The 22250-nt window shown below is 36.4% G+C and overlaps 1 protein-coding gene across 4 annotated transcripts in view; it reads left to right on the top strand.

Annotated features, from left to right (window-relative positions):
- Window positions 1-22250, top strand: part of CEP128 (centrosomal protein 128) — a 396245-nt gene that overhangs the window by 77019 nt on the left and 296976 nt on the right. For all 4 annotated transcript variants that reach the window (XM_055304558.1, XM_055304557.1, XM_055304559.1 and 1 more), the window contains exon 10: window positions 19502-19588. In XM_055304558.1, the coding sequence (XP_055160533.1) occupies window positions 19502-19588 (87 nt within the window). The remainder of the gene's footprint in view (window positions 1-19501; window positions 19589-22250) is intronic.

A 22250-nucleotide genomic window follows, 5' to 3' on the forward strand; every position in this document is an offset into this window, starting at 1 on the left:
GAAGTGTTCTATAGTTTTTAGGGTATAGATCCTTTACCTCTTTGGTTAGGTTTATTCCTAGGTATTTTATGCTTTTGGGTGCAATTGTAAATGGGATTCACTCCTTAATTTCTCTTTCTTCAGTCTCAGTGTATAGAAATGCCATTGATTTCTGGGCATTGATTTTGTATCCTGCCACGCTACCAAATTGCTGTATGAGTTCTAGCAATCTTGGGGTGGAGGCTTTTGGGTTTTCTATGTAGAGTATCATGTCATCGGCGAAAAGGGAGAGTTTGACATCTTTGCCAATTTGAATGCCTTTAATGTCTTTTTGTTGCCTGATTGCTGAGGCTAGGACTTCCAGTACTATGTTGAATAGCAGTGGTGAGAGTGGACATCCCTGTCTTGTTCCTGATCTTAGGGGAAAGGCTCCCATTGTTTCCCCATTGAGAATGATATTTGCTGTGGGCTTTTTGTAGATGGCTTTTAAGATGTCGAGGAAAGTTCCCTCTATCCCTATACTCTGAAGAGTTTTGATCAGGAATGGATGCTGTATTTTGTCAAATGCTTTCTCTGCATCTAATGAGAGGATCATATGGTTCTTGGTTTTTCTCTTGCTGATATGATGAATCACATTGATTGTTTTACGAGTGTTGAACCAGCCTTGTGTCCCGGGGATAAATCCTACTTGGTCATGGTGAATAATCTTAATGTACTGTTGGATCCTATTGGCTAGTATCTTGTTGAGAATTTTTGCATTCATGTTCATCAGGGATATTGGTATGTAATTCTCCTTTTTGATGGGGTCTTTGTCTGGTTTTCGAATTAAGGTGATGCTGGCCTCATAGAACGGATTTGGAAGTACTCTATCTCTTTCTATCTTTCCAAACAGCTTTAGTAGAATAGGTATGGTTTCTTTTTTAAACAATTGATAGAATTCCCCTGGGAAGCCATCTGGCTCTGGACTTTTATGTCTTGGGAGGTTTTTGATGACTGCTTCAATTTCCTTCCTGGTTATTGGCCTGTTCAGGTTTTCTATTTCTTCCTGTTCCAGTTTTGGTAGTTTGTGGCTTTCCAGGAATGTGTCCATTTCTTCTAGATTGCCTAATTTATTGGTGTAAAGCTACTCATAATAAGTTTCTAAAATTGTTTGTATTTCCTTGGTGTTGGTAGTGATTCTCCTTTCTCATTCATGATTTTTATTGAGTCTTCTCTCCCTTCTTTTTAATAAGGTTGGCTAATGGTTTATGTATCGTATTAATTCTTTCAAAGAACCAACTCCTGTTTTTGTTGATCTGTTCAATAGTTCTTCTGGTCTTGATTTCATTGAGTTCTGCTCGAATCTTTATTAATTCTCTTCTTCTGCTGGGTGTAGGATCTATTTGCTGTTTTTTCTCTGGCTCCTTTATGTGTAAGGTTAGCTTTTGTATTTGAGTTCTTTCCAGTTTTTGAATCGATGCTTGTATTGCGATGTATTTCCCCCTTAGGACTGCTTTTGCTGCATCCCAAAGATTTTGAACAGTTGTATCTTCATTCTCATTAGTTTCCATTGAATCTTTTTAATTCTTCCGTAATTTCCTGGTTGACTCTTCATCTTTTAGCAGGATGGTCCTTAACCTCCACGTGTTTGAACTCCTTCCAAACTTCTTGTTGTGATTTAGTTCTAATTTCAAGGCATTATGGTCTGAGAATATGCAGGAGACGATCCCAATCTTTTGGTATCAGTTCAGTCCCGATTTGTGACCCAGTATGTGGTCTATTCTGGAGAAAGTTCCATGTGCACTTGAGAAGAATGTCTATTCAGTTGCGTTTGGATGTAAAGTTCTGTAGATATCTGTGAAATCTATCTGGCCCAGTGTATCATTTAAAGCTCTTGTTTCTTTGCAGATGTTGTGCTTAGAAGACCTATGGAGGGTAGAAAGAGCTAGATTGAAGTCACCAAGTATAAGTGTATTATTATCTAAGTATTTCTTCAGTTTGGTTATTAATTGATTGATATATTTGGCAGCTCCCACATTCGGGGCATATATATTGAGGATTGTTAAGTCCTCTTGTTGGATACATCCTTTATGATGTAGTGTCCCTCTTCATCTCTCACTACAGTCTTCGTGGTAAATTTTAGTTTTATCTGATATAAGGATGGCTACCCCTGCTTTCTTTTGAGGACCATTCGAATGGTAAATGGTTCTCCAACTTTTTATTTTCAGGCTGTAGGTGTCCTTCTATCTAAAATGAGTCTCTTGTAGACAGCAAATAGATGGGTCCTGCTTTTTTATCCAATCTGAAACCCTGCGCCTTTTGATGGGGTCATTAAGTCCGTTCACGTTCAGAGTTACTATTGAGAGATATGAGTTTAGTGTCACCATGATATCTATTCAGTCCTTGTTTTTGTGGATTGTTCCACTGAACTTCTTCTTAAAGGGGAATTTTAAGAGTCCCCCTTAAAATTTCTTGCAGAGCTAGTTTGGAGGTCACATATTCTCTCAGTTCCTGTCTGTCTTGGAAGCTCTTTATCTCTCCTTCCAGTTTGAATGAGAGCCTTGCTGGTTAAAGTATTCTTGGTTGCATGTTCTTCTCACTTAGGACCCTGAATATATCCTGCCAGCCCTTTCTGGCCTGCCAGGTCTCTGTGGAGAGGTCTGCTGTTACCCTAATATGTCTCCCCATAAGAGTCAGGGATTTCTTGTCTCTTGCTGCTTTAAGGATCTTTTCTTTATCTTTGGAATTTGCAAGCTTAACTATTAAATGTCGAGGTGTTGAACGGTTTTTATTGATTTTGGGGGGGGGGAATCTCTCTATTTCCTGGATCTGAATGCCTGTTTCCCTTCCCAGATTAGGAAAGTTTTCAGCTATGATTTGTTCAAATACGTATTTTGGCCGTCTGTCCCTTTCGGCGCCCTCGGGAACCCCAATTAAACGTAGGTTTTTCTTCCTCAGGCTGTCATTTATTTCCCTTAATCTATCTTCATGGTCTTTTAATTGTCTCTTTTTTCCTCAGTTTCCCTCTTTTTTTTTAAATTTATTTATTTATGATAGTCACACAGACAGAGAGAGAGAGAGAGAGGCAGAGACACAGGCAGAGGGAGAAGCAGGCTCCATGCACCGGGAGCCCGATAGGATTTGATCCTGGGTCTCCAGGATCGCGCCCTGAGCCAAAGGCAGGCGCCAAACCTCTGTGCTACCCAGGGATCCCCTCAGTTTCCCTCTTTGCCATCAACTTGTCTTCTATGTCACTCACTCGTTCTTCCACCTCGTTAACCCTTGTCGTTAGGACTTCTAGTTTGGATTGCATCTCATTCAATTGATTTTTAATTTCTGCCTGATTGGATCTAAATTCTGCAGTCATGAAGTCTCTTGAGTCCTTTATGCTTTTTTCTAGAGCCACCAGTAGCTGTATAATAGTGCTTCTGAATTGGCTTTCTGACATTGAAGTGTAATCCAGATTTTGTAACTCTGTGGGAGAGAGGACTGTTTCTGATTCTTTCTTTTGAGGTGAGGTTTTCCTTCTAGTCATTTTGCTCAGTGCAGAGTGGCCAAAAACAAGTTGTATTGGGAAAAGGAGAAAAAGAGAGGAGAGAAAGAAGGAAAGAAAAGAAAAAAAAAATAAAAAAGGAAGAAAAAAAAAGAAAAAGAAAGAAAAAGGAAAAAAAAAAGGGGTGGGGGAAGCAAACAAATCAAAAAGCAAACCAAACAAAACAAGGGGGAGTATCTTCTGATTCCCTTGACTTCCCCTGGAACTTGTCCGTCTAGTTGGTCTTCTGGGGAAGGGGCCTGTTGTGCTGATTTTCAGGTGTTAGCAATTGGGGGAGCTGCTCTGCCCCCTGCCTGGTGCAGGGCTCAGTGGGGGTTGTTTACCCCGTGAGGCCCCAGGAGGATCAACCGCAGTGGCGGCGGCCAGCTCCCCAGCCCTGGATTCAGCTCCTGCAGTAACTACGGACCTCTCTGTCTGCAGGGCCTGGAGGCTCCAGGGGCGGGGCCGCTGATATGCTCAGTTAGGGGCAGGAGCGTCCTAGCTGTCCTGGGCCCTCCTGGCCTCTGCCTGTCCCCGGTGGGGGGGGGGAGCCTGGATCCTGGGCTGTGTCCCCAGCGCCCAGTGCTCCTGGGCCTGTGCTGTTGGATTCGCGCTCCCGGCTGTGCAGCCCCCTCCGCGGAGCCGCCGCCTGAGCCCATGCGAGCTGCTCCCGGGTCCAGCCATGAGCGCTGCAGCCCTTTAGGGAGCTCGGTGCGCTCTCCCCGGGGGCACAGTTCCTCTGTTAGTGTCCCAGGGAGCCTGAGGGCACCCCCGCCCTCCTGGGGTCCTGCTCCAAATCCCTGCGAGCCCCTTTCCGTCCGGGAAGGTTGGTGCAGCTCCTGCTTCTCCGGGACGGGGCTCTCCTGTCCTGGGGACACTCGCCCTGGCCTCAGCCCAGCTCCTCGCTGGGCCCCTCCCCCTTGGATGCCTTTTGTTTCTTTATTTCTTTTTTCCCTTCTTCCTACCTTGATGGAAGCGCGAACTCTTCTCACTGTAGCATTCCAGCTGTTCTCTCTTTAAATCTCAGGCCGAATTCGTAGATTTTCAGGATAATTTGAAGGTTATCTAGGTAATTTGGTGGGGATAGGTGATTTGAGGACCCTACTCTTCTGCCATCTTGCCCATCCTCTCCTTTTGTATTTTTATAAATATGTTCTTCTGAAGCCTCTCACTATGATAAGGATGATCAATTTCTTGGTGAGTTTTTTTTTTTTTTAACTCTAGTTTTCTTTAGTTTTAGTTTTGCTTTATTTTGTGACTGGTTTTATGCATATGAATTAATTATTACTCTTTGGTCAATTAATTTTTAAACTCTAGTGTTCCTCTTGATACTGGTATTCTTTGAATTACTCTTTTCTTGGCATATTATTTTTTGCTATATTTTAATCCTTCCTTTGTAGTTTATTTTCGTATGTTTCTTATAAACATGTTATAGCTGGACTTTAAAAATCTCATTTAGTAAATTATGTCTTTTAATGGCTGGGTTAAACCAACTGGTTTATACTTGTTGATGCATTTGGAAATGTTTTTAACCTCTTATTTGTTTTTTTAACATATCTTATTTTTGTGTTTTTTCCCCCTCTTTTTTGTTTTGTATTGGATTGAGATGTGTTATATATTCATTTTTATATTTCTGGCTTTAATTAGAGTATATTTGCTTTTTTTGAATGGTTATTCTTAAATTTTAAACATTACATCTGTAACTACAAATTTTTCTAAGAAATCTGTGCTCTAAGCACAGTGATTTCCTCTCAGTGTCTTATCAGCACGTTTGTCTTCTGACTCACAGCAAACTTACATATTCTCATCCTTCAGGTTTGTTACCTTCAGAGGTACGGGAGAACTGCCCTTCCCTTTTCTAAAACAGCTCTTTTCTGAGGTGCTGAGGTGGCTCATTTGGTTGAGCGTTGACTTTTGATTTTGGCTCAGATCATGATCTGAGGGTCTTGAGATCAAACTTGGAGTTGACTTCCATGCTCAGCAGGGAGTCTGTTTGAGATTCTCTCTCTCTGCCCTTCCACCAAATAAATAAAGAAATCTTTAAATAAATAAAACTGCCCCATTGTTTTCTATCATATCATATTAATTGCACTAAACATCATCTATAATTGTATTTGTTTATCTTATTGTATGTCTTCCCCACTAAAATGGGAACTCTGTTGGCAGGAACTTTGTACATCATACCTGTTTTCTGGGGCATATAGTGCAGTGTTTATCCCACAGCAGACATTCTGTGAATAGTTGAAGGAATGACCTTTGTTTTCACATGTAAGTGACCATTGGGCTGCATATAACAGCAGTTATACAGTTTTCTTGTTAAGAAAACAAACTTCTCTCTCTCAGGTGTCTGCATTGTTGTATATTATCCTACTGCTCTTATTACTGTAGACAAGTTAGTGAATATTAACAAATAATGAATTCTTTGATGTTGAATATATAGTTTAAATGATTTAACTGAAGAATTCTTGAATTCTTCAAGAATTAAGACAATCACAATTAAATTTTAACTTTCTAAAACGAATATTTTGATATGGTAGTTTACCGTTTTTCACATTATGTTGGGAATTTAGGGCAGCTAAATTTCTGATTTCTTAGTGCCCTACAGACGAAGTTACAAAAATACAAATTTAGACTAGAACTGCTCAGATATATGAATTCTGAAAGGAAGATCTCTTTAAAATATTAATTATGGATTTCTGAAACAATGTTAATTCAACTGTGTAGTTGTGAATGAACCGACACATCATGGGGTTGTTCCTATTATGGGTCCGTATCAAAGGATGATTGACTGGTTTGAGGACATGGCAAATAATGGACAAACAAGACTTAAGAGATACAGTTTTTCTTTATAGTTTTCAGAATGTTTGTAAGTTCTTTTAATATAGGTTTTTCCACATAATTTACACTGCACTTTTCAAATTTAGATGATAAAAAATCTTAGAATACTCAAAAATAGGGAATTACTACATATTTTTGACCACTAGTCGTCAGTATTAAACCATTGATTGTGACTCAGCAGGCATCCTTCATTAAAGTTGCTACACTGTCTTGGAAAGTGTTTATAATATGTGTATCTCAACTCTTAGGGTTCCCTGTAAGTGTAACTTGGCACCAACAGTGCAACTGAAAAAGAATATAGTTATTTAACTATTGCTGTTTGAAAATTTAAATTTGAAACAGTGTTGCTTTCTACTGTTGAAAAATAAAACATGACCCATTCAGTATTATGTGTTAAGACATCTGTTATATTTAACACTAAAACTATCATTTTTGTGCCTTTTTGTTGTAGTCTCTTTTATGCTTCCTGTTTAGGGTTACAGTTCCTTCCTCTCTTCCTCCCTCCCTTTGTGGAAAAAAATCTTTTTACATATAGTAAAACAGTTAGTGACTGTAATTTGATAATGAGAGTTTTTTCACTGGAATCATGAATTTCCATGCCCTTTTCCATGGTTCATGTGTCTGATCTATACAGGAATATCCCAAAGATACTTTCTCTAAATTTTTATCTCCTATAGATCCAAACTCTGTCTCCTAATTATCATTTTCTTTTCCTTAATACACTGCCTTTGTACCTGCTGTCCCCCCAACCCAGTTACATTTTCTACTGGTGTTCTAATGCGGTTTGATTTTCTTTTGTGTAATCTTGTTTGTGTTTCTTTTACCTGACAGAAAGGCAGTTTTTATACCTGTTATGACCCTTTGCATTTCTAGTTAATTTACATTTGTATTAAGTACCCTGGATTTTTAAAAATTTTTTTATAAATACTGAAGCTGTGGTATTATTTATTACCCAAGAAGTGAGAAATTGCTTAGGTTTTTTTAACATCTCTTTGTCCATATTATGGTCAAGTTAGAACACTATTTACACCTATAACCTTATGTCATCATTCCATGGGCCTTATTTAGCAGTGAGAAAAAGTTGTTCAGTTTCCTATTTTTCATCTGAGATTGAGATCCTGAAGCATTGTAGCCAGTATCAGACTTGGACTTGGATAGGAATCAAGTTAGAGCCGTGCTGTGATTTAAAACCACAAAGCCTGGGTGGAGTTGGGTTGCTGGAGCTCCATTTCCTGTTCTTTCCCCTCCTGACCTGGGCAGTTGTATAGAAGGTGCTAAATTGTATCTTTTTGTGTGGTTCGGTCTAGTAGGTAGCTCCTGTGATTTATTTCTTCTTTTGTGATGACAAAAACAGTGTTAACTTTATTTTTTTATTTTTTCAATATTAAAACTTATATTGAAAAAAATTTATGTGGTTCCTTTATGTTCTTGCCTTCACCATTTCTCTCATCCTTCACATCCTATCATCATTAAATTCTGTAAGCTCTATTTTATTTATTTTTAAAGATTTTATTTATCTTTAGATAAATAGATGGGGGGGGAGGGAAGAGAGAGAGAGAGAACAAGCATGGGGAGGAGTAGAGGGAGAGGGACAAGCAGACTCCATGGTGAGCACAGAGCCTGACATGGGGCTCGATCCTATGACCCTGAGATCATGACCTGAGCCAAAATCAAGAGTCAGATGCCTGACTGAGCCACCTGGGTGCTCCATCAATTCTACTTAAATATTTTCTGAATTGATGACTCTACTCCCTCTATCACTACTACTCCTGTCTATCCTCTTGTCCCTATTTTCTCCTGCTTGAGCTGATGCAGTAGCCCCCTTGCTCCCATTCTTACCTTCCTGCAGTCTTCCCCACAGAATCTGATAGTGCTACATCATTCTTCAGAACCTTTCAGTGATTTCTGTATCATATTCAGAATGAAATGTAACGTCCTCAGCCTACAAGACCCTTCTGCTGTGACAGTTCCTGCATGCCTAATTCTTTGTTGTTCTTGTCCACTCCAGGCCAACTACACTCACCTTCTTGCTTTTCCACAGACATCGAGGCATCCTCCTGCTTTTGGACATTTGCACTTTCCATTTCCAGATCCAGGAATTTTCAGCTCTGGAAACAGTTGCATTACTGTTTACCCTCATCTCTTTTGGAGACCTGCTTCAGCAAGGCCTTATTAACTATCCTAGATAAACCCATTCTTCATTTGTGAGCCCCATCTATTGCCATATTTTTTCTTTATTAGCATTTTCACTACCTGTCGTCTGTCTGTCCCCTGACCAGAACGCAGGCTTTATGAAGGCAGGCATGTTGCTCATTGCTGTACGTAGAGTAGCTAGAGCTGTGGCTGGCATGCAGTAAGGGCCCAATAAGTGTTTTTTGAAGGAAAGGATGAATGATTATTGTCTGCTATGTAGTCAGAACTATACATAGTAAGATAGCCTATACCTTCATATACTTAGTATATGCCAGGTTCTGTGCTGAGGCCTAGGGATTTAATGGTACTTAAAAACGTTGTCTTGACTCCAAGGGGCTCCCAGTTTAGCTGAGAAATGTTAACAATCTCTGTAATTCACTAAGGGTGTTATTTCAGTTTTGAAATAGGCTTCAGAGTAGCCCAAGGGAAATAGTTACCTCTTCTTGACCTTTGGGGAAAATTTGGGTGGGAGAAGTGGCATTTTGCTAAGACTTTGTGTTTTCAAATCATTTTAGGCATTTCTTTTATGAATGTGATTCGCCCTGTTGCTTATTGCTACCTGATAAGCACTTTACCAATCTATACTTCACTGAAATACTTTTTAAAATTCTGATTCACTATAGTTCTGATTTATAATATTGTTCTCTGTTGTACTATTTTGTATCATGTTAATTATTTTTTTCTCTCCTTTATGTTCCCTGTGGATTACTTATTTTATTGCAAGGATAAAGTCAACACTTTTCTGTAAGGTTGTGAAAGAATCATTAATGTTACCATGAAGATAAAAAGGAAATGGATGGAAAAGAATGATTGTCTATTATGGGATTTGTCTTTCAAAGCTGGTTGAACACTTTTTGGCACAGCTTGAAATGTGCAGGTCCAAGACATATCGTGTTCTCCTGTCTTCTTCCTTAGTCTTTTTCTTGATTTACCTCTTTGCCTCCTGCACCCTACCCTTGCTGATTTGACCTATAAGTCTGTTTTATTAGGCTTTGATCATTTCAGTTAACACTAAAACACTTTTAATATTTTTTTTTCTGTGGAAAATATTTTTTCCCAAAACTCCTTGTAGAACAGAAACTGGAAGAGATCATTATGTTGTCTTTCAACCTCGTACTCACTCAGTACTTGAATTTCCATTCACAGAGCAAACTTCCTGTGTAGTTCATGTATATTATAGTTTCCACAAGCCATATTCCCTTTTTTTTTTTTAAGATTTTATTTATTCATGAGAGACAGAGAGAAAGGGACAGAGAGAGAGGCAGAGACACAGGCAGAGGAAGAAGCAGGCTCCACGCAGGGAGCCTGATGTGGGACTTGATCCCAGTCTCCAAGATCATGCTCTGGGCTGAAGTCAGGCACTAAACCGCTGAGCCACTCAGGGATCCCCCACCATATTCCCTTTTAATGGGAAATAAGGATAGTAATAGCTGGCTGGATTAAAGAATATTCCAGTTTTGATCATATATTTCAGGAGGCTGCTATTTAATATTGCTAAAATAAAAGTTTAAAGTGTAGAACTGTATCCTACATCACAGGAGAAGTAACATGCCAAGTGTTAGCATGCTGGTGAAGGTCTTTGGATTCCTTTGAAGGGTGTACTTATATGAGATGATAGGTAGATGTCAGTTGTCCTGAGATTCTTAAAATCTCATTTCTGTAAATTAACACTTATGCCATTTCTTCTTAGGTTTTTTACTTTATTAAGAAAATATTACCTTAGGATAGTAATTATTAAACTTTTGCAATATTTTTTCTATTCCCTTTTACCTCTCCATTTCAAAGACCTTTCTCCAAAATTTCATTGTATATAACAGCTTTTATTATTCAAATATTTTTGAATAAGGTGTGGTTTTCAGGGTATCTTCCTGGGTTGATCAGTTTGCTTGTAGCTCCCTTGTTCCTATCCTCATTGAAGTTAGTCCTTCTATGATTGTTTTATTCACTTTTTTTCCCTGATCATTGCTTTCTAGATTATTGATTATTTCTTATTATCTCCAAAATGGCCATTATGGCCTTTACTCCTTTCTTTGTTTCACCTATTCTTTAAATCTATATCTAGATATTCTTATAAAGCACCTCAGAATTTGGAAATAGTTGATGTTTGCATTATGAATAAATACTTTTTTTAAAAAAGACTTTTAAAAATTTTATTTATTTGAGAGAGAGAGGGAGAGAATGAACGAGGAGGAGAGGCAGACGTAGAAACAGAACCCATCAAGCAGGGAGCCCGATGCAGGTCTTGATCCCAGTCTCCAAGATCATGACCTAACGCAAGGCAGATGTTTAACAGACTGAGCCACCCAGGGGCTCCTGAATAAATACTTTTATTGCTGCTATGAGTTGCATTTAAGTCTGACACATTTCATGTTCATACCATATATGACTAGTTTTTTTTTTTATGACTAGTTCTTAAAGTATTGTTTAATCATACTAATTTTGCTGTGTGTACTTATTTGTTCTTGCCAATATTGTCACTGTAAACTATAATAAATAAGGCTAGCATGAATCTGTGTGAGTCCCTTTGTGTAGCACCATATGCAAATAGACATTTAATGCTGCTAATGCTATGATGATGGTGAAAAATATCTGTGTTCTTATTGAACTGAACAGCTGCCTGACAATAGCCTGAGATTTTCTGAGTGCAGGACTTGTTTAATTTCTAGTTTGTGCTTTTCTTGAAGAGTGTAATATTTCTATCTACATTTTCAGTGAATTTATCCTAGATCATCTGTTTATAAAGCCTTTTCCTATCATTATCATTTAATATTTACTGGGCAGCTACCTAGTGCATAGTAATATTCTGTAAACAAAGACCACTCTGCTACAGATAGATTTATTCATTGTTTTATTTTGATTAGAAAATAGTAAAACAAAAACAAAAACCAAAGACATAAAATAACATCCTCTAACTGTAAACAATGAAAGGTGTTGTATATTTACAGGGAATTCTGCTCAAGTACATATAAAACTTGAGAAATTTAATTTAATTTTAATTTTTTTTAAACTTGAGAAATTTTAAATTAAATTTTTGTAATTTTCTGTGATCTTCTGTTTGTCAACAATTCTAACTCAGTGGTCCTGTATTTAGAAAGTCAAATGAAGTATCATATTGCTCTGGGGTTTCTAATAAAACTATGAGTCTCCTTTTTCAAAAAGGAAACTACTCAGATAAAAACAGACCCTCCGCTAAGAGCCTTTGCTTTTTGATTTTGAAGGAAATCCTGGAAAGTGCACTTGTTGGGCTCACATTTAACTTTACTTGCAAGATTTTTCTTAAGTAAAAGATTGCATAAAAATAAAATCTGTTCCAGTAAAAGCAATGGCATTTTAGGGAATAATACTCATTACCCTTGTTTCTTTTGAATTAAAGAAGGCAAAAGACTTGTATGTCTTTTTAGCAGACCAACTTTGTAGGCAGTAATTAAGGTTTTGTTTTGCAGATTGGCAAATTTAATAACATTTAGAGAATGAAATCCTGACAGTAGTCAATAGGGGTTTTGCTTTTGAGTTTTTTTATAGTCCTGGTAGTGGATCTTGCTGATTCATCCAGGGTCTCTGGCCTAGTCAGTCTTCCATGTGGCCTTTGGCTAAGGTTTAGGGTAAAGACTATGACTATAGAACTGAGCAAAGGGAATTGGCTCTTATGGTGATTGAACCTATGACCTTGGTTGGCTTCATTGGCACAGAGTGCCCCAGCCAGTTATAGACTCCATAAATATGGACATAATAGAAACAGAAAGTTTCCTTATTCATTGGGGAAAATAGCTCAGTAAGAAGAAACCATCTATCCTACCACAATAATTTCCATAAAAGCTCTTCAGATTCCTGAAAAAATAAACACCTTATCGTAAGAAGATAAAAAATAAAAAAAAAATTGACATCTGGGCCATTCTCAAAGAGAAGCTTTGAGTTTTAGGTTTCAAAACCTCAGGTATCTTTAAAGAACATCATTAATGATTACAATTACCATCAGAAGTAATACTAATATATTTAACTACTGATAAATCTTACTTAACTCTATGATACTTGATACTACTCTGCCTTTTGAAAAACAAGAATGATTGTATCTTGTGACTCCATGCACTATGTGCTTACCATATCCATGTGGAAAATACACATAATTCAGCTGGTAGCAGATTTTTAGAATTTCTTCCATATTTTGATATCCCCCAAATCTATATGGTGTTATAACAGTAATGATCACAATTGGATTCTCTTTGGACTCTATCATGCAATTCTACTTTAACTTATTAAACTTTTTTTTTTTTAAGTGGTAGTTCATATTGAATTTTTGTTCCTTCGGTATGGCTGAAAAATAAATTTCTTTAAACAATTTAAGTAAAATTTAGCTATTTTGAGTTCGATATTGGTTCAGGGATTTAGAATATGAATGCATTGTTTTCTGCCTTGAAAAGAAACTTCATTTTTTTTGTTTTGTTTTGTTTGGTTTTTGTTGGCACAGATAATCCCCAACTGGATGAACTTAAAGGCTAAAATTTTCCATGACTTTAGTTAGTTCTCATGTGGGAGGAATCTCTAACTTGATTTAGGAAAAAAACAAAATTTAGAAATTCATAGAGCTTGACAGAAATAAAACCTATGTTAATTTGAATCAGTAGTATTAGTTCTGAGCAATACAATCCTGCTGTATTTTGCATATATATTCCTTTTCAAAATATGTATTTTATTGATATTTGATGGTTTTAGAGCTGTGATTTAGGTTTTCAAAAGAGAATTTTGGAAATAGACACCAGATTTCCATCTTAAAAAAAAAAAAAAACCTCTCAAGTTTCTTATTACAGTATTTTATACATATTAAGTGCTTAATAATTTTTTTCTTGATTTGAAATATAATGTCCTTAAAGCTATTTAAAATGTTTACTATACATAAATATAAACTTTTAACTTCATAGTTCATATGTCTAATTTGGATCAGAATAGCATTATATTGTGAAGCTTAAAATATTTACTGGCTTTTATTTTGTACCTACATGAAGAATATAAATATAAAAATATAGTGAGATGAGCTATGAAGCAGTGATAAGACATAGAGGAACTTTAAAGGCATATTATTAAGTGAAAGAATAATCTGAAAAGACAACATGCTGTATGATTCCAACTGTGTGACTTTCTGAGGAAGAAAATCCACGGAGACAGTAAAGAGGCCCATGGTTGCCAGGATTTGGCAGATAAGGGATGAGTAGGTAGTGCACAGAGGAATTTTAGGGTAGCAACTATACACTGATATTGTAATGATGGATACATGTCATTATGTATTTATTCAAACCCATAGAGTGTACAGCATCAAAAATGAACCCTAATATAAGTTGTGGGTGATTATAATGTGTCACAGTAGGTCCATCGGTTGTAACAAATGTACTACTTTGTTGAAGGATGTTGATAATGGGGAAGTTATGCATGTATGAGGGCACTGGTGCGTATGGGAACTCCATTTCCCTCTCAATTTTGCTGTGAACCTAAACTGCTAAAAAACAAAGTTTTAAAAAATATATAGTAAAAGCAGTAGTTTTTTAATTTTCAGTGACATGACTTCATTCTTTGTTACTGGAAAAAATCTGACTTGGAAGTTTGTACCTTTTAAAGGGCAATGTTACTGACCTATTGTTCCATGTGAGCACAGAGTTGTTTTTCTATAGTCTTGTTAGTTTACTGGTGAGTCATCTACATGTTCTTGCTCTTGTGGCCAAAGGCATGCACTTGGAGCACTGCTGAATGATTAGGATGAGACAGGATAGTTTATGTTCATCTTTTCTTTTCTTTCTTTCTTTTTTTTTTTCCTTTTTTCTTTTTATTTCAGTGGCCTGTGTGAGAGTTAACATAGGACCTACCTGTATTTCATTCCAGCTCCATCATTCTTACCCAAGCTATCTGGTCCTTTTACAGTAGACAAAGGGCCTTTAGTTCCCTATTTGTTCTTTATTTTTGTGTGTGTGATTTTTTAGAGCCTCTTGATAAACATGGCTATTGTCAAAATTGTGGGAGTGTTTATGGTCAGATGAGATGTCTACAAACATCTTCCTTTTCTCCTTTACTTTCTAAAAGAAGAGGCTGCTTTTTTTTTTTTAATATATATAACCATGAGAATTCAGAATCCTCTACCTCTAAAGAACTACAGTAGTATAATACTCAATATGTTAGTCCTTTTTAATGGAAATAGGCACACTTAAGGAAAAGAAGAAAAATTGTTGTTATTAAAGATTTAAATGTGCTCCAGGGACGCTCTATTAAGGCTCAGTGCTGTTGCTGTAATCTTAAACATGTAAAAGACAATCTGAATCCTGGAGCAGGGCACATGATAGCTTTATAGCTAAACTGCTTTTAAGGAAAAAAAACAAGCTTTAAGAGGCAAAATAACATAGTAATAGAAATTCATTGGCATGTGATTTTTTTTCTCTATTTATAACTGCTTTTACTGGGTCAGTTTTAATATGCTTCTCAGTTGCTTGATCTAAGTCAAATGGAAAAGAAATCTAGTACAGCCTTATATACTTAAAAAGATAATAAATAGTTAAAGTTTATTATTAAGCTTTAAAGAAATAGCTGTAATTTTGATTCAGTTAGCTTTTAAAGTCTTTCTCCTTGAATGTTATTTGTGTTTTCAGAAGTTTAAAGTGCCTTAATATGTATTTACTAGGTCTTAAGAGTTAGATTTTCTTTGTCTTTCATTTTAAACTAGGTAATGTAGAAAATAGGTTCCTATTCTGGGCTAGAATACTGTATATGTGTTTACTTGTTTACCGGCTGATGGTCTATAGGAAGCAGCAATAATGTTCAAACCTAATGACATTTCTAGATGATATAGTGGAAATATAGTAATTTGTTTTGGTTTACTCCTTAAGACATCATTCTTGCTCCTCTACTGAAAAGAATAGAATTTAAGTTCTCACTGACTGAATTTTTCTGAGACTTATATATCCTTAGAATAAAAGGAGAAATAAAAAAGGGAGGTATTAAATAACATTTTGGGCATCAAGTAGAACTATAATAGAAAAGTGTATTATTTGGAAAAGAGATATAAATAAATGGTCAGATGGTGAAGATAGAAGGTGAGGAGGAAATGAAATTTTATTGCAGATTCCTAGGTAGCCAGAATAATTAGAGGTTCTTTTATTCAACTAGCTCATATATGGAAATTTAGATTTAAAAAAAAAGGTTAACTTTCAGAAGAATTATGTTTTTATAAGGTATAATTCCATATTGTAAAACACAATTTTTTTAATAGGTGGCAAATATCAGAAAGGGAGACAGAACATGAAAGACTCCTAACTCTGGGAAACGAACTAGGCGTGGTGGAAGGGGAGGTGGGCGGGGAGTGGGGGTGACTGGGTGGCGGGCGCACTGAGGTGGGCACTTGACGGGATGAGCACTGGGTGTTATTCTGTATGTTGGCAAATTGAACACCAATAAAAAATAAATTTATTAAAAAAATTAAAAACAATTTTTTAAATTAAAGTTCAGGTTATTGATTTCTGTTCCCTCAACATCAAGTAAAATTATTAATATGTATACTAATTATAAGAAATGAAGATTAAATATCTATTAGCATGAGCATGAAAATAATTATTTCTCACATTGCACTTTTGGGTGAATGAATTCTGGTAACTGATAAGTCTTTACAGGGTTGGGTATGTAGGGGTGTTGGGTGTGGTTACAAGTATAAATATTCAAAATTGAGATTTGGAATAGAGGCAAACTGATCTGCATAACCTAGAGAGGGAGATTTAGAAGCCTGCAGGAAGGTCCAAAAGGTGCAAAGAAAATGAACAATGAGAATGAACAAGATGTAAGGGAACAAGGAGGTAGCCTAAGAATTAAGAGAACAGCCAGTGTTTGGTGGAGCTTTGATAAGTATACTCCATTGATCTATAATAGTTTTAAGTAAATTCCATATCACTTATTGGTGTTTTGGCAGTAAGTAAGTTATCTCGGGGTCAGTGCAAAGAGTTTTGGCATTCTGTGTCTGGTGAACACTGACCTGTGAGTTAATTTACTAGGAATCTGAGTGGCATTAGAATATTAAGTTTGATGGAGGCAAATTTTGTATGCTAAAAAAAGAACCAATAGTGTTATCTTTGCTCTGGCTTTGAGCTAATCAGTGGGTGAAACTTTAAGGATATTTGTATATTCTCAAAGTAGCTACCAAAATATGTGTAAGTTACTTTAGTGGTTTTTAACATAGAACCACACAGTTTTTGATACTTTCCCTCTGGGTAGTGGAGCTTAATTTTCCTTTTGAGTTGGAGTGGTTTCTGCTCAGGAGTTTGAAACCAGAATCAGAGGCTATTCATAGTTTGATGAAACTTATCAACTGCCTGAGGAAGTCTTCCTTGTAACAACCTCCTACCCTGACCATGGAAAAGCCCAGGCTGGTTTTTAGCTCAATAAAAAAATATCGAAAAGATAACCAGTTAATTAACTCATTTAAAATAAAATGGGGCTAGGTTGAAATGATGATGTTGAGGAGGGAAATAGTTCAAAACTTTAAGGAATGACTAAAAAATGTAATAACTATGTCTTTATTATCTCTTTTCTTACACACACACACACACACACACACACACACACACAAACACACAAACACACACTCCTGGTCTGGAGAAGGAGTCATTGAAAGAATAAAGATGTTAGCAGTCAGTTTCAGGCTTCTAGGATAATTATAATTTTGCAAGCAAAATTCATAAACATATCCCACCTTGAATAGATTATGCGTATAGAATTAAATATTATTACAAATTCCATTTACCCTACAATAAAGGACAAAAGAACAAATATCAAACATTAAAATCATTTGATAACTACCTGAAAAACATTATGACTCTCAACTTCTTATACCCCTCTTTCCTTCTTAATAAAATTGGCTTAATAATAACTTGTGGATTTATACATGATGTGATTTGAAATGTTGGGGTTCAGAACTGGCAGCCAATAAAGAATTCTTGAGATGTCTTCAGTGCAAAAAAGTGGTTTTATTAAAGCATGGGGGCAGGATCCATGGGCAGAAACAGCTGAACGGCGTCATGAGGAGTGGCCCATTATAACTTTCACCTTGAGAGGGAGTTACTGGTGGCACAAGCCTCCAAGGTGTTTTTTTTTTTTTTTTTTCCCCAAGGTGTTTTGGAGGCAAGATTTCCAGGACCTCTGGGCCTGGAGGTAGAGGAAGGAGTGAGTAGCTGTTGTTAGGAAAAGGTCATTTATTACGGTTTAGTAAAAACTAGTCATGAGACCCTTCAGGTGTATATTGGGGGTCATATGCTTGGAGGATGATTGCTAACATCTATCTGGGGGGCTAGAGATAAAGGAAATTTTCAAAGGAATTTTTATATGTTAAAATAGACTTACAGGATCCTGGAGCTGAGGATAATGTTAAGCTAGGATTGCATTTTGCCTTTAGCAAAGCATTAACATTGAGGCAGCAGAGTTCCTAAAGGAATGCCACTCTGCCTGTTGCAAGGACTTGTCAGTGGGCTCTAAGTAGTAAGGAAATGTAATTTTTTTCTTTTGCCTTTGTTTCCCACATCATGAGGATTAAATGTTTATGTTCACTATATATAATGTATTTAATATGTAAGAAGAAGAACACCTGGATGTAGTGAATGCTAATAAGTGTTGTAATATTATTACCATACTGAAACCAGAATTCTTTTTCATTTTGATAATGCTTCTCTGACTTTTTACTCAGTTGCTTTTTATTAGAGACAGAGCCATGGCAGAGGGAGCTGTAATTTCCTGGACAGTGGGCCATGGTTATTTTATATATATGTATATTAGTAGCCCCAGCACAGTGCCTGACACATTGTAAGTACACTTAGGATTTATTTATTGGATATGTAAATTAAGGAAGGTTGAATGTGATTGATTATATTTGCACCAAAACAGTTTTTTTTTTTTTGAAAGATTTATTTAGAGAACATGTAGGGGGAGGGGACGAGGGGTGGGAAGAGAGAGAATCTCTAGCAGACTCTTCCCTGAACCCTGAGCCCAAGGCAGAACTGGATCTCACCACCTTGAGGTTATGACTTGAGCCAAAATCAAGATTTAGAGGCTTAACTGACTGAGCCATCCAGGCACCCTTGCATCAAAACAGTTTTTTTTTTTTTTTTTTTCAAAACAGTTTTTAAAATGTTTTGCTGTTTGTCTAGAACTCATTGAGTGCCATAGATTTTGTTGGAAAACCTCTGGCATTTGGCTTTTCTCAATTTGGGTGGCTTCTGCACATATAGCTTGCTAAGTCTAAATGCTAGAATTATAAAAAGTTTTCTTAAACAAATAGAATGCTTTTTAAATATCATGAAAGATTACTCCAAATATATATATATTTTCCTTAAGTTTAATTTTACCTTAGAGCAAATCAAAACATACTTTTCCGGCTACCTTTTGAAATTTGAATTTTCTTGAAATTCTTTTTCCATTTTATTAGAGACAAATGTAGAAAAGAATGCTTTTCTCTTTGTGAAGACTGCTTTGAAGAGCCAGTTATATGCAGTGATAAAATATCATACATGTAATAATGTTGCCGTAAGCATGTTTCTACCTTAAGATATTTTTTTCAGAATTTGAAAAACTAGTGAGTCTAGTTTGATTATTATGTCTAAATAGCTGAACAGATAATATGATTTTTATACTATTATTTCACCTGGCAGTATGTTTTGTTTCCAAGAGTGCTTTAACTGTCTACACTCCCTAAATGTGTAACAAAATACTCAAAGGTGGGGAAAAAGTGAAATTAAGTGGAAATGGATTAAGAACATCAAGAAGTTGTTTATATTTGATATATAAAAATATGTATTACCATCGAGGTGTTCTTAGGACTTCAGTGAATGAGAGGGTTATAATTCCTATGTATATGTTGTACAACTCATAATCATCCCCCCCCCTTTCCTTAATAAATCCTAATAGTGACTTTCAGTTCTATGTGTATTTTACAATGCTACAATTTTCTGGTATCTTTCATTCTAGGCATTGAAGAAACAAGAAGCTAAAGTAGATGAAGATGAGGGAGTCATGAAAAATAAGCTAAGACAGACTGAAACTGAGAAGAGTCAAGTAAGATTTTGAAAGTTCTCTTTCATCAAAGAGTAATGCTCTTTGCAATGGGGCCAGTGATAATTGTTGAGTGCCTGGGAAATTGTCCCTGAGATCATTTGTTGAAACACATCTGTTTTGATGTGTAGTCCCTTGGTTTGATGGCTCTGCCATCCTCTGTTGCTTGCTTTGGGAAACAGGTATAGGTAGGTCATTTGCTACCTTGTCATATGGCCACTCCCTTCCTACAGGCAAATTGAATTGTATCAGTCCTTTGTGGGGAACATGTAATGACCTTGACTTTACTGCAGGGCTGTTTAGGAAAGATTTGTTGTTTAAAGGGTGGAGATTTTGAATATATTTATTTTCATCATTGAAAACAGTGTAGGTGCATTAAATAATAAGGATTTTTGACATATATTCATGTCTATGGACCTATAGAGTCTAGCATGTTAGAATTGGAGAGGCATTTAGAGACAAAGGTCCTCAATTTGCAAATGAACAGATTTAAGGACGAGCCCAAGGTAATGAATGATAAAATGAAAATTTGCAAATGATGTAATGTTCTTTGCACTATCTCTTTTCAAATCTACCATTACCTCCTTGATTTTTATTTCACCAACCTATGTCAAGTTAAATGATGCATTTATGATACCTTTACGGTAAGCAAGTTGTGTCAGGCCATCATGCTTGCCCTTAGGGAGTTGGGGCTGCCGATGTTATTATCCAGGGAACCTAACCAGTATGGGTCTTTGCGGGTTTTGAAAACATTTTAACGGAAATGTGATTCCTTCCCTCTTTATTTCTCCAAAGAAACTGGAGGACAAGTCAGATAATATTTTGTGTGGATTCTGTGATTTCATATATACTTTACTTTTTTTTAGAATATGATGTTTTATTTGCCATATGTATAAGTTTTTTAAAAAACTTATATAACCAAATTTAAAAAGTATTTTGAAATAGTTACAATTTCAATAGGGTGTTACAAGACAAAATGTTGAGAGAGGTCACATGTGCCCTTCACACAGTTTCCCTCAGTGGTAACATTTTGCATAATTGTCATTCCATATGCAAACTGAGAAATTGACTTTGGTACAATCACATAAGTTATTGTGAAATTGCAGATTTGACCAACTTGTGTGTACTTATTCATGTTCTGTGAAGTTGAGTCATGTATAGATTCATGTTACTGTCACCACAGTGAAGATACAGAACTATAGTGTTTGTTCCTTTATGATAGTCGTAACTACCACATGGACAATATTTAAAGGACTGATATAATGTATAGAGAGTTGTTTGGTCAAGTGAAATAATAACTTCGGATAACTATCACAAATCTAAGTACTTAATAACATCTTATAAATTTGTGGTTTCATAAAACAGCCTTACTGTGACAAAATGCAAACATGTCTAGCATATGTAATCGCAGGCATTTTAACAAACACTTGTTCCATATGTAGAGGTGAAAAAGTAATCTTCCCTTTATTCATCTAGGTTCTTTGGCTGACCTAATAATTAAACTGACATAAAATAGATTAACAGGAGAAAAAAAAATCTGATTTTGTATTTATAGGAGCTGCATAAAAATAAGAGCTCAAAGGGAGCCAAGCTGTTGAGGCTTATTATATACCACCTTCAGCTAAGGAAATGGGATAGAGGTCTTGAGCCTCAAAGGGGAGAAAGACAATTCACAGGAAGATGAGAAGAGCAAATATTTGGTAAACAGATGTTTGCCTTGTATTGTGGAGAAGTCTTCTAGATATAAAAAGTTAGCTGTGGTCATAGCTCTCTTCCTGGTACACAGACTCCCTCTCCACGATTTTTAATGCAGTTAACGGAGAGGTAAAAAGCTTTTCCAGAGTCTGTTGGGTCTTGATTTCCTTCAGCTCAAGAAATACTTATGCCAAAGAGGCATATTTTGGGCGGGGGTCGGGAAGCAGCATATTCCTCTTCCCCTTCATATCCTATTATATTTTTCGACTTGTAAGCTAGGCACATTCAAACTTTTTAGGTATTTGGTCATCTAATTAGCTCATTTTCTGTGAATATATATCTTATGACTATATTATTAAGGAAATTTTAAATGTCTTATTCTGAAATTAGATGTTTTAAATTTTAGGGATGTTATGAATATCGGAAATATTAGGAATGGTATAATATTAAGAATACACAGAATCACCAATTAGATGAAATATACTTTAGTCATTGGGTCCTTCACGTTTTTATTCTAATTCAATTTTTTTAAAGATTTTATTTGTTTATTCATGAGAGAGAGAAAGAGAGAGAGAGAGAGAGAGAGAGAGCAGAGACACAGGCAGAGGGAGAAGCAGGCTCCATGCAGGGAGCCTGATGTGGGACTGGATCCCTGGACTCTGGGATCACTGCCTGGGTGGAAGGCAGGCGCTCAAGCCCTGAGCCACCCGGGCGTCCCTCTAATTCAGTTTTGTATGATGTTAAATGTACTGAAGAAAAAAATTGCTTTGGAGGTTAGATTACAGTGATTTAGAACTGGAAGGAATCTCGGGGATTGTCTAATATAAAGTCCTTATTTTACAGATGATAGAAAGGAGACTAAGGAAGAGTGTCATAGTTGAGATCCAACTGACTAAGAACTTGGACCCCCTGAGGTCTGGTTTGGTTCACTTTTTGTTATGCAATTAACATTATTTTCATGGAAACCGCC

This window comes from Nyctereutes procyonoides, unplaced genomic scaffold (assembly GCF_905146905.1).
Source record: "Nyctereutes procyonoides isolate TBG_1078 unplaced genomic scaffold, NYPRO_anot_genome, whole genome shotgun sequence".
NCBI classification, from domain to species: domain Eukaryota; kingdom Metazoa; phylum Chordata; class Mammalia; order Carnivora; family Canidae; genus Nyctereutes; species Nyctereutes procyonoides.